This window comes from Corvus brachyrhynchos, unplaced genomic scaffold, assembly GCF_000691975.1.
Source record: "Corvus brachyrhynchos isolate BGI_N302 unplaced genomic scaffold, ASM69197v1 scaffold114, whole genome shotgun sequence".
In the NCBI taxonomy this organism is placed as follows: Eukaryota; Metazoa; Chordata; class Aves; order Passeriformes; family Corvidae; genus Corvus; species Corvus brachyrhynchos.
In genome coordinates, this window is record NW_008238337.1 from 4,854,069 (window position 1) to 4,866,828 (window position 12,760).

Genomic DNA, 12,760 nt, shown 5'->3' on the forward strand with positions numbered 1-12,760 from the left:
GGGGAGGGCTGGGGGTGCTGGAGCAGGAGCCAGGGAATGGGGAGGATTGGGGTGCGTGAGGAGCTGCTGCAAGGGTGGGGTTGGTTTCATCTCTTTCGGCTGCTGGGAGTTATTTTTCCATCCCATTGCTGTGTGACTGACACGTGGTCTGATCCCACACTGGGCTGGGTTGGAAGGGTTCTTAAAGCTCATCCAGTTCCATCCCCTGCTATGGGGGATGGGAAGATCCCCCTTCCACCCAGAGTGCTCCAAGCCCAGCCCAGCCTGGCCTTGGAGAGGTGACGGGTGTTCCCCTCCAGGTTCGACCTGCAGTTAGCCCAGGCCCTGGGGCAATCTGCCTTCGAGAAGAGCCTCCGTGAGAAGTTGTCCCAGGAGAACACGAGCATCCGCTGGGAGATGGGCAAACTTCAGCAGAGCCTGGAGGTGAGAGGAGACCCCACTTTGCTGCGTTGTGCCCAGTTTTGGGAACAGCTCTGGGAGCAAAGCCATTACCTTTGCAATTAGAGCAGAGGCAATCAGGAAACTTGATTCCAATTTCTTTTAGCACAGCTCTGTGTGTTTAAATAACTCTCTCCTTCCAGAAGAAGGGCTGTTGCTATGTATAAGTGATCCCCATCCCCTGATTCAGCTAATCAGGACCACCCCCCATTTTCACTGGGGTCACTTGTGCTCTTCCTCACATCCCTACCCTCAATCCCACCTTTGGGAAGCTGCCAGTTTGTGCCCCGTGGGATGGGGCTGCATCAAATGCCACCGTGGTGGCAGGGGCACGGCTGCTGGGGTGGGGGGAACCCCCAGGGCAGCTGCCAGCACTCCCAGGCAGCGGGGGCTGCAGGGAGTCCATGGGGGACACGCCCAGGGGAGTGGGAAGGTGAGATCAGGATCAAGAGGGAAAGGTGGGGATGGGGCTCTGGGTGTGGGGTGGGGGCTGCCCAACCCCTGCTGCTGCTCCAGGGGGTTGGGATGATGCCACTGGAAATGCTGTGGGTTCTAAGGGTGGGGTGTGAGTGTCCAGGCTCTGACCACTGCTCTGCCCAGCACAAGGAGGCCGAGGTGGCCAGGCTGGACCAGCGGGTGGCCGTGCTGGCCGGCCGAGTGCAGGAGCTCAGCACTCCCGGGGCCACGGACACGGTGCCCGCGCTCAAGAAGCAGCTCTGGGACCTGGAGGGCAGCGCTGCGGAGCAGAGGAAGGAGCTGGAGCGGCAAATGGCCGCCGTCGATCACCTGGAGCAGGTAGTGTGGGGCTGGGGGGGGCTGGAGGTGTCTGTCCCTACTGGGCACTTGGACCCCAGGCCAACACTTTCCTCATCCCCTCGGGGCTGAGCGTCATCGCTGGGTGTTTCAGGTTCACGAGAGGCTGGAGCTGGAGATGGAGCGGATGAAGCAGATCCACCAGAAGGAGCTGGAGGACAAGGATGAGGAGCTGGAGGATGTGCAGAAGTCTTGCCAGAAGAGGGTAGGTCCTTGCTGAGTGGGGGTTGATGCTGGTTGCTCCCCAAAGCTCCCCATGTCCTCCGGAGCCATTCCAGGGGTCCATGTTCCCAGGGAAGTGCCAGGGTGCTGCTTCCCCACCATCATCCCAGCGTGAGCCTTGGTCACAGCCTGGGGGTGCAGATCAGGCTTTGGGTCCGGGGTGAGCCCCTGCCATGCTGGAGGGGCTGTTGGGGACAGTGTGGGAGAGCCACACGTGAAACAGCAGGTGGACCCGCTGCTCCCAGTAACACCAGTGTCCCACCAAGGGTGCCAACTCCAGGGCTTCGAGCTTGGGGATGATTTGCAGAAAATACCATTTCCACAAGGCCATGAGGTTGGTGGGTGCAAACACAAATTCCAGAGCTGCAGGGGCAGCCCTTGGGCATGTCTGGGTGTGTGTCAAATAGCCCATCCAGTCCCCAAAGTCCTGCAGGTCCCTGGAATGCTTCCCCTCTTCCGCACTGGCACTGCCAGGGGTAGCAGGTGCTCCAGGGGACAGGGGCCATTCCTGGTCCCCAGTGCTGGCTGCAGAAACCTCAATGCACTCCCTCTCCTGGGGAATGCCACATCCCCACCGTGGCAGTGGCTTTGCCCTGCTGGGACATGGGGCTTTGAGGGGTGGCCGGGCACTGAGTGTGGCTGGGTTTCTCCCACACAGCTCCGGCAGCTGGAGATGCAGCTGGAGCAGGAGCACGAGCAGAAGCAGCTGGTGCTGCACGAGAAGCAGGACCTGGAAGTGCTCATTGGCACCTTGTGTGAGCAGGTAAGGGGACAGTGCCCTCCCAGGGGCTCCTTCCTAGGCCATGTCCTGCCCTAAAAACAGGAGCGGGGATAAACAAGTGCAGCCGGAGCAGCAGCCATGCAGCTGCCCACGGTGCTCCTGTCCCTCATCTCTCCTGAATGCCAGCCAGCCACAGCAGGCACTGGCATCTGGAGGTGTTGGGACTGCAGGGATCACACAGGAGCCACGTGGTCCCACTAAGGACCTGCAGAGAGGAACTGTTCCTTTTTGTACAGGAGAATTATCCAAGCAGGGGGAGGCATCTGCTTTTTGCTGGTGTTTGATCAGAGTCAAACAAGCCAGGTCTAGCACTGGAGTGCATCCAACTGCCTAGAAAAGCAGTTTATCCAAGCCTGCTTGTAGCAGAGGAATTATATCCCAAGCACATTTAGTGAACAAATCCTTTTTCCCTCTCTGATGAGTCGGTGGCAGCAGTTGGAGAAAAGCACACCGCGTTCTGCTCCTGCTCAGTCAGCAGGTGAGGAGCTGCACGCAGCCTCCAAGAGCAGCCCTTGGCATCACCCAGCGGCCATCCCAGAGCTCTGGTGGCTGAGTGAGGTCACCACCCAGCCCTTCCCCCAGGGATGAGGGTGGCACCAGCTCAGTGTCACCGTCTTGGTGGTGCTGCACCCCAGGACTCCCCAGAGGATCTGTCCCGATGCCTCCTGCCCACCCCCATGTTGGCACGAGCTGGATTTCACCATTTCCCCAGCCCTGGCAGTCCTGTGTGTTCATTGACCGGGATGAACCTGGGATCTTTGCAGCACCGGAATGGGGGGAATATTTCAAGTAGACACAAAATGGTCTGACGAGGTTTATCCAACACAACCCTCCCGGCTTGGAAAATGTTTTGGGAACTGTCACAATAAATACTGCTGTATCAAAGCAGGGGATTATTACAACAGTCCAACATGTCCTGCTTGTTCAGTGGAGGAGAGCTGAGATGGATGAGGAGGCAGCAGGAGCTGGGGGGGGCCTCCTGAGGAAAGGCTCCTTGTCCCTCCAGTCCCCAGGTGTTGCCCTGGCAGCCTGCAGCCCCCCAAGGGCAGTCCTGGTGTCAGGGAAGGGGAGATGGGAGTGCGTGACACAACCACAGTTTGGCAGCAGCAATTAAATCAAATCCTGGCTTTGTCACCTAAAAATCCTGGGCTGCAGTGGCAGGAGGGGGCAGCTGGTTCCAGCCACGGAGCCAAATTTATCCCCCGTGGTTGTGGACAGAACCTGAGCAACAGGAAAATGATGTGAGCAGTGTCCAGGATCCAGCTGGCGGGATGGCAGGAGAACAGCAGTGCTGGTGCTGCAAACACCCTCTGGTTTGCAGAGGCGAGTTCATTAAAAAATGGGAAGAAAACAGCCAACCCAGAAAACTAATTAAGGAAATGGGAGATGCCAATGATTTCTGGTTCCAGCAAATTCCAGCCAGCTCTAAAGCAGGCTACAAGGTCAAATCCACTCAGTTGATATTAGCCAGTGAAGAGAAAAGAGGAGAAGGAAGGGGTTTGAAAAAAGAGCCGTGGAAAACAACCTAAATGGAAAATGTTCTTATACTTCAATTACGCTGAAATCAAGCACTGAAACCATGTCCCTGTTTATTTGGTGGTTTTCTAATTCCTTTATCCCTGTAACCATGGTTGCTCTCTCCCTCTCTCCAGGGGGGGAGCGTAGAGGGTGGGCTTTTTTAAGATGCTCCCCACAGTTGTGTGGCCAGGCTGTCCCTCTGGCCACAGGGGTGGTCACTGGGGAGGGTGTGGCCGATGGAGACCAGGGGTGGGCAAATGTTTTCGGAGGAGCAGCTCTTTGGTGGGGAAAAATATGGAACACCCCAGAGGTGTTCAAGAACCAACTGGACGTGGCACTCGGTGCTCTGTGTGTAGTTGGCAAGGTGGTGATCAAATACTGCACTCAATGACCTTGGAGGTCTTTTACAACCTGAGTGACTCCGTGATTTGTCTGTGAAAACGGTAATATCTACTCATTATTACTCAACATCTTCTTGCCTCACAACCTCAGCATCACCAAAATACTCCTAAATTGCGTGGGGAACACCTTGGGGTGGGTCAGAAGGGCCTGATGGAGGTTTCGGGAGGCAGCAGGGCTCAGACACCCCCTGTCCCCTCCCCAGATCGGCCACCGTGACTTCGATGTGGAGAAGCGTTTGCGGCGGGACCTGCGGAGGACCCGCGCCCTCCTGGCCGATGTGCAGCTGCTGCTGGCGGCCCCAGCAGAGCCCGGAGCCAGCAGCCAGGAGCTGGAGCACCTCCGCAAACAGGTAGGGAGGGGGAGCTGCGAGGAACATTCCCAGCTCTCCCGGTTTGACTGAGCGCTGACACCCGGGCGGGCGCCGCCGAGAGTCTCCTTGTAAGGAGCACTTCCCTGTAATTAAGCCAACGGTGTTGGAGTGTTTTTCCCTTTTTCCCCTGTTAATTACCTTCTGTTTGGTGCGTTTCTGTGTGTCTCATACGGCCGGGCTGGGGCGGCGTTGCCATAGGGATGCTGGAAGCGGGAGAGGGATCTGGGGGATTTGCCGTGGTTTGAGCGCCCTCAGCCCTGGCTCAGCGGTGCTGAGTGACCTGGGCAGCGGCTCCAGCTCTGTGCCAGCTTGTGCCACCACACTGGGGACAACCCCAGCCCCAGGGTGAGCTCTGGGTCCTGCGGGGTGCCCTGCCACGGGACAGGGGTGCCACGGAGCTGTCCATCCCCTTGTGGGCTGTGTATCCCGCAGTGCCAAGCAAGGGCTCAGCAAACGATGCTGGTCCTCTAAAACCACTCGGGAATTAATCTGTTCTGCACATTTCCCCTGGAAACAAACGAATCTGGAGGCACGAGCGATTCCAGCAACATCCAGATATAATTGGGAGGGTCGTTGTGCATAAATTAACAGCTGGGAGCAGCAGCTGTTCCCACCTGTGCCGAGGGAGAAGGGGAAGGTGAGCTGGGCCTGCTGGAGCCAGCGCTGTGTCCGTGCCCATTCCCGTGTCCGTGGCCTTACCTGTGTCCATTACCTGGATGTCCAGGGCAGGAGATGGCCATGGCCAGCACAGGCAGTGGGAATGGCCATTTTTTGCACTGACGTGTTCTCTCTTAAATGTTACTGACCCAGCGCTGTAGTGCTGCACTTGGTTAATCCCTCAATATTTCCCAAATCCCACTTGCGGGCTGGAGAGGTTGCACTGTCCCTGCTTTTTCCCAGTCCCTGATGGGAGGAAATGTGGCAGGACTCTGCTCTCAGGTCCCTTCCATGTGCTGAGCTGAGGGACCTACATCGATGCTGAGGTGCTTCCTCTGCCCATCCCGTGGCCATCCCGTGGTGTCCAGCCCCATTTCTCTGGGGAGTGATGCCCAGTTGGGGAACAGAACTGGGGAAGTAAATCTTTACTCTCTAGAGTAAAGTCATAGGAAGAGCAGCTGAGGGAGCTGGGAAAGGGGCTCAGCCTGGAGCAAAGGAGGCTCAGGTGGAACCTTGTGGCTCTGCACAACTCCCTGACAGGAGGGGGCAGCCGGGGGGGGTCGGGCTCTGCTCCCAGGGACAGGATGAGAGGAAACTGCATCAAGCTGTGCCAGGGGAGGGTCAGGTTGGGCATCAGGAGGAATTTCCTCATGGAAAGGGTGCTCAGGCCTTGGCAGGGGCTGCCCAGGGAGGTTTGGAGTCCCCATCCCTGGAGGTGTCCAAGGAAGGGCAGGACGTGGCACACAGTGCTCTGGTCTCATGGATAAGGGGTGATCAGTCAGAGATGGGACTCGATGACCTTGGGGGTCTTTCCCAACATAAATGACTCTGGGATTCTGGGATTCTTGCTCCCTGCACAGCCCAGCACCCACAGCAAAGCAGGAGGTCACTCTCTCTCCCTGTGGTGCCATTCAGTCCATCCCTGGCTCCCTCCCTCCACAGCCTGTGCTCAGCTGCCTTGTATTTGGGGACAAGCAAGCGGCCTGGATTTTGGGAATGTGGAGTTTTTGCTGTGCCACCAACACGGAGACTCTGCATGTGTTTAAAATGCCACATGATTATTCTGTCCTTTAAGCTGAAACAATTTCTAATGGCATTCATGACGACTTTCTCAAAAGCCAGTGCATCCTACCAGCAGCCCACGGACTTGCACGAGAAGAAAAACTTTGCTAAAATGCTGTATTTCCGTTAATCAAAATCCATATGTGTGGAAGTGCAGCATTGTTTCTTAATAAGGCTGAGGCATCCATTTTATGCAGGTATTTAACAGATGGTGTTCACAGCAAACTAATGTTGTTCCACAGTTCATACATTATGCATTTTTTTGGGGGGAATTTCAATTTATTCTTCCCAAGTGGGAAAATTCCATTACACCGAGTGAAGTGGAAGCTGATATTTAATGAAGGGTCCTGGAGGTGCTTTTCTATCTGACTGAACTATCAGGAGTTTGGTGGGAATTGTGGCAGGGAAGAGGCTGCTCCAAGGGCTGATTGTGGATGCAGCTGGACAGGTGAGAAAGTCCTCGGCCATAAAACCAGGAGCTGACCTGAGTGGCACCTTCAACTCATCCCAGCAAAGCACAGAGACTATTTTTCAGCTGATGGAAGAAAGTTTTTCTTTCTCTAGTGAAAGGTCTCAATCTCCTCAAACGGTGGAGGGAAACGAGCTGAGGATTGCTCCAGTTGTAGTATTCCATGATTCCCCCGTTTCTTTTTCCTTTTTATTTTCCTTTTTTTTTTTTTTGAGGGAGAGATAAAAAAGAAAGTAAACCCTAAGGAAACAGCCTAAAATTCTCAAACTCTGGCCATGGTGTGCAGCTTTTCCCGTTGCTCCTGGGAACTCCACAGGGAAACCAGGACCAGGCACAGGAAATGAGCAGTGAGCGAAGGGTTTAGTTTTCCATAAAGGAAAGAAAGGAACCCCAGCGAGCAGGGGAAGGAACTGGATGTTCAGGTACAGCCTACGACAACTCCTCCGCCCGGGCAAGGGGGGAGTTTTGGGGATGACGCTGCAGCTTCCAGATGTTTGCAACCCATTGAAGATCGCTGTGATCTTAATGGCTGAGCTGTGAAACCCGAGAGCACATTAGCGTTTATAAATGGGATCTTCCACGTGTATTTGCAAATGCAATTTACGCCACGTGAAAAGCCCATTTGCAAAGCCCCGAATCGTGAATTGCTCTAATCAGGAATTACATGTAATTCACATAATTTTGCAAATTAATGATCCCAGCTCTACCTCACCGAGGCAGAGGGAGGATGTGCCATCGAGGCACTGGCTGCTGGACTCACCAGGACTGTCGGTGGCGTTGGGGTCTGTGCTGGGAACTGCCAAGGAAGCTTTGCTTTCCCTGAAAACCAGGAGCAGCGCAGGTTTAAAAGGTCGAGAATCTGTGCTCTTTAGCAGGGAGAAAAAGCTCTGTGGAAGTGGAAATAAACGTGGCTGTGTGGCACGGGGACAGCACCATCAGCACGTGGTTTCTGCTCCTTTAATGATGATCCCCTGCAACTTTTCCCAGCTGGAAGAGAGCGAAGCAAAGTGTGCAGAGGCCCAGAGATCTCAGCAGACAGCGGCCCTGGAGCTGGAGAACCTGCACACGGAGCTGGAGACCCTCAGCAGAAGCAAGACCCTGGTGGGTTGCTGGAGTTGTGACCAGGGCAGGGCAGGTGGGAGGGCACAGTCCCACCTCGGGGGGTTTGGCAGCAATGGGCAGCTGCTTGCTTGAATCAGCCACTACCAGAGCGTTTAATAAATCCCCTCGGAGTGTTAATTACACCGTGCAGGATATTTACAAAGTGTCCGAGCGTATTTACTAAGTCTCCAAGGATGTTCAGTGAAATCACTCGGACTGTTTGGAAACAGCAGCCCCCGGGTGGTTCAATGGGTGGATAAAATTCCTGCAAGGGAGCAGCGTCCCGTGGTCCTGCTCTGCCTCTCCTGTGGGTTGGAGGCTGTTGACAGCACATCCCAGAGGGGATTTTGTGGGTTCCCTGTGGGATCCGTGAACCAGTGGCCCTGTGGATCCTCCTGCAGGTGGACGAGCAGCTGTTCCAGCTGCAGCACGAGAGAGCTGACCTGCTGAAACGCATCGATGAGGACCAGGAGGACCTGAACGAGCTCATGGAAAAGCACAAGGCTCTGATCGCCCAGGTGGGAGCTGGGGCAGTGTCTCCAACCCTGGGAGGGCACTGAGAAAGCCCTGCAGGCTGGCACAGAGCAGGTGGTGGCCCCTGGGGGTGCACAGGGGGTGGGGACCGCAGGACACAGATGCTGTGATGAGGAGGGGGAGGCTCACGGCTGCGGCTCCGCTCACCTGCACTTGAGAGTCTTCTTCCAAGAGGTGTTTTGCCTTTAGTTTCAATACTTGGGGAATCCTACAGCTGCTCCTCTGGGTCATTTTTTTACTCTTTCTTTCACCGTTTACTCATGCAGAGGTTAAAAAGTGCTGCCAGACAGCCCTGGGGCTTTCAGTGCCACACCCAAACTATGTCAGGCTCTCCCAAAGGATTGTACTGGGAGCTGAGGGACCCCAAAACTCCCATGGGAGAGGGGCAGGGTGGCCAGACTGACAATTCCCAGTCTGGTGCCCCTTGCAGAGGTGTTAGGGATCCGGGAGCTTCTGTCTGGAAGGGTCCTGAGGACAGAGATGACAACACAGTTTCTGTCCTGATCCACAAACACTTCTTTCAAAACTTAAGGAAGCTGCACCGAGCTGGGAGCATTAAGCTCCAGCAGGGCAGTCCAGGGGCAGCTCACTGTCTCAGTGGCAGGAGGTGCAGGCAGGAACCAGCCCTCTGCTCCGAGCCCTTGCTTCTGATCCCGCTGCTCCCACTCCCAACTTTCCGTTTCCACAGTCGGCCACAGACATCGCTCAGATCCGGGAGCTGCAGACACAGGTGGAGGATGTGAAGAAAGAAAAGCAGAGCCTTCAGGAGAAGGTAATTCCTGCAGAGGAAGCTAATTCCTGCAGGAGAAGCTAATTCCTGCCAGCCTGCGGCACCCCTGCTGAAGAGTGGGAGCTCTTTGGGCTGGAGAAAGCTTTTCCTGGCCAAGTTCTTGGGATTCACAGCCTCGCTTCTCCCTCCTCCCCAGCTGACCCCAGGGCTGCCCTGGGGTGGGCACCAGCAGGGGCTGCACCCCCTCGCCTCTGTGGCTGTGCCAACCCTCCTGGAGTGATGGATTTAATTTTAAACACATGAGTAATCCCATTAAGTTAAGTGCTTTATTGGAGCGTGGCTAAGCTGCCCGGGAATCAGAAGCGGGACTCACTCGCTCCCTCCGAGGTGGAGCGGGTGGTGCTTTGGAGATAGGCCGGATAAAAGGAGACAAATTCCCATAGTTCTAGGTCAAATTCAAAATCTGAACCTGAGCTGTACCGGGATCACTAAAAGAGCAGTTTCCTTTGGAGATCCTGCTGTAAGAGCTGAGGAAACAGCTTGGCCCAGGCAGCTTTCCACAAAGACTGAATTTTTATGCCTGCTGTCCTCGAAGAGTCTGTGAGAAGAGGAAAGCAAAGGAGCCCCGGACACGTGCCCCTCGCCAGCAGGTTCTCCATTCAAAGCCACACGTTGGTGTCAGGCCTGTGCCGTGTGGCTTTAACAGCAGGGAATTCTTTGGGAAGTGAGGGCAATGCTTGGCCACAGTGCCCGTCACCTCAGGGGCCAGGAGAGGCCCCCAGTGCATGTGAAGTGTTCAGCAGAGGGGTTTGGGGGTGTTGGCATGGTCAGGGCTGGGGGATGCTGACACAGCCCCTGCTCTCCCAGCTGCAGGCAGCTCAGGCCAGGGCGGCACAGCTGGAGCAGTGCCCGGCCGAGCGCTCCATCGTCAGCCGGCAGGAAGCCCGGATCCGGGACCTGGAGAGCCAGCTGGACTTCCAGGCCGTGCAGATGAAGCGTTTTGAGGTACCCCCTCCTCACCAGGCAGGGCAGTGCCACCAGCATGGCTGTGGGGACAGGAGCACCTGCGAAGGGCTGGGAGGGACAGGTGTGGGCTGAGGCAGCCCAGATGGTTCGTGGCACTGCTGCTGTGTCTGCGTGGGGGTTTCTGACAGCCAACAGTGGCTTGGTGCTCGCAGAGAGCTTTCTAACACCTCACCCTCCCCTCGCACCCCAGGTGCTGGTGCTGCGCCTGCGAGACAGCATCATCCAGATGGGAGAGGAGCTGGAGAAGGCGGCCGAGTCGGAGGCACGGGAGAGGGAGAACAGCAGGTACTACCAGAGGAGGATGGAGGAGATGAAGGCTGACATGGATGAGCTGGTGCAGAGGGAGCTGGAGTCCAGCCGCCGGCGCATGGAGCTGGTGAGGGGGTGCTGCTCCCGGGGTTTGGGTGGTCCCATGGTCAGGGGGGTTTTGCTGCAGACCCCTCATAACCCCTGGGTTGGCCTGAGGGCCCCAGAAAAGTCATTTTCTGTGCGGTGCTTTGTGTGCTCTGGGTCTGGGGATGGAGCTGTTCCCTGTGCAGGTACTCCCTGGGTCCTGGGCTGCTCCTCTGGGGGGAGCAGGGAATTGCTTTGCGTCCCTCTGCAGCCCCAAACTATGGAACCAAAGCTGTCCTTGAGGACCCTCATGTTGCCTTTCTCCATGGCTGGGCTGGAAGCCTGGACAGTCCCTCTGCTCCACGTTTTTTTGTGGGAAGGAGGTGGCTTTGCCTGCTCCTCTCACAGAAATGCAGTTCACGTGTGGATGTGGCACTTGGGGACACGGTTTGCTGCTGGACTTGGCAGTGCTGGAGTAACGGTTGGACTGGATGATCTTGGAGGTGTTTCCATCCTAGATGAGCCTATGATTCCAAGTTGCTCAGGTCATTCCTGCAGCTCCTCAAGCTGGTTCTCCTCATGCCAGGCAGAACCATGGTGGGTGGGAAATGCCCCGGTGCTGCAGCAGCCCCTGAGTGCTGGTCTCAGGGCTGGGTGTGCCAGGAATCAGCCCAAGCACCAGATCCTCCTGGAGCTCCCAGCTTTGCCAAACCACCCCCATGGCTGCAGCTCAGACGGTGCCAACCAGCAGCTAAACCCGCTCTGAGCGAGCAGAGCCCCAGCTGGGTTTGGAGAGCAGCAAAAATAGATTCACCTGCACTTTCCAGCCCTTTCCCAGTGTCTCTTTTTCATGTTGTTTCTTCCAGTAATCCAAGGGAAAGCCTCACTCCCGAGCGGTAATTGAAAGATATTGCAGTTCTGCTGGCAGCAGGACCTAATTAGGAGCAGTTATTTTATCAATAATCTTTTATTTAGCAATCAAGGAGATTCCAGCATTTATTCTGCCCCGAGGCTGCCAGCCTTCCCAAGGGGAATGGTGTGAATGATTCCCAATCCTCTGCCTTCGCCATGGTCAGGCTTTGTCCTTGCTCTGCCAGGCTGAGCCCTGAGTGCTCTGGCTCCCCTGGGCATGGAATGAGGTTGCATCTCTCAGCCTCTGATGCTCTGCAGAGCCATGGGATGGTGGAGTGAGAGGCTGTGCTGAGGAGCCACGGGCATGCCAGGCTCCCTGATCCTGCTGCTTTCCCTGTGGGATTGAGGGATTGGTTGCTGGGTGTTGGTTGCAGCTCTGCTGGAAGGGCAGTGTTTGGAACATGGATGCTCTGGCTGTTGGAATAGGGGTGGGATCTTTTGCTGTATTTTTGGGTTTGTGCCTAGGTTTTTAGAAGCTTTTTGAATGTTTCATGTGGGGATGTGAGCAACGGGTGAAGGAAGGAACTTCCTGGCACTCTTGTGCTCTCCCAAGTGAAGTGTGCTAAGAGGTCTGAAAGGGATTTTAGGGGCACCGCCCTCAAATACGACACAAACCCCCATAAACAGCTGAATCTGTAAGGCAGAACTGAGGAGTGTGGGGTTATCCAGACACTCAAATATTTGGGGTTATCTGGCATCTGCTGGAGGAAGGAGCAGGTAGGCTCCCCCAGACACACCTCCCCATCCCGGCTTCTCCGTGGTGATTGCTCCATGGGAGCTGGCTCCGTGTGCACGGCCACAGCCAGGGACTGCTGTGACATTCCTGGGAGCAGAGGCATCCCCCAGACTGTGCGTTCTCTTCAGAGCAGTTAAATAAAACATGGGGCAGGGCTGTGATCGAGGAGCCCAGCCGAGCTTGTTGGGAGCCTGGTGGGGAGCATCAATAGTTAATAGGAAGCCACTTACGGCTCTGCTCCTTCTAAACCCCCCATCAATTATAAATCCAGCGTGAATTATTCACTTGACATTACTTAAGTCATGCTCTGCTCCTAACAGTTTTTTTTTTTACTTTTTATTTAAATACACGGTGGTGGGGTTGTGGACTTGCCACACACTGTCGAGGTTTAAGGAGGGACAAATTTCTTGCACAGACTGGGTTAGAAATCCTGTCTTGTTTCACAGCTGCTGCCTGTAGATGTAGTTATGTATGGCATACAGATGCAATATACAAAATAGAAGGTATTTTTGTTCTCACAACTCGTATTTATCAGTGGTGGATGCACTGGAAAATCCCATGCCACCATCCCCAGCCAGGCTCAGGGCAGCTATTTCCATCCCTCCCTCGTTTCCCACCCAGTTTAGGGCAGTTGGGAGGCAGCATTGTGCCGTTCA

The 12,760-nt window shown here is 55.6% G+C and overlaps 1 protein-coding gene across 1 annotated transcript in view; it reads left to right on the top strand.

Moving 5' to 3' along the window:
* MYO18B (myosin XVIIIB) overlaps window positions 1–12,760 on the top strand; it is a 57,672-nt gene that overhangs the window by 29,867 nt on the left and 15,045 nt on the right. The window contains 10 exon segments of the mRNA XM_017734726.1: window positions 294–423; window positions 1,039–1,233; window positions 1,346–1,456; window positions 2,132–2,236; window positions 4,377–4,523; window positions 7,720–7,833; window positions 8,235–8,351; window positions 9,056–9,139; window positions 9,965–10,102; window positions 10,314–10,499. Coding sequence (XP_017590215.1) covers window positions 294–423; window positions 1,039–1,233; window positions 1,346–1,456; window positions 2,132–2,236; window positions 4,377–4,523; window positions 7,720–7,833; window positions 8,235–8,351; window positions 9,056–9,139; window positions 9,965–10,102; window positions 10,314–10,499 — 1,327 coding nt within the window.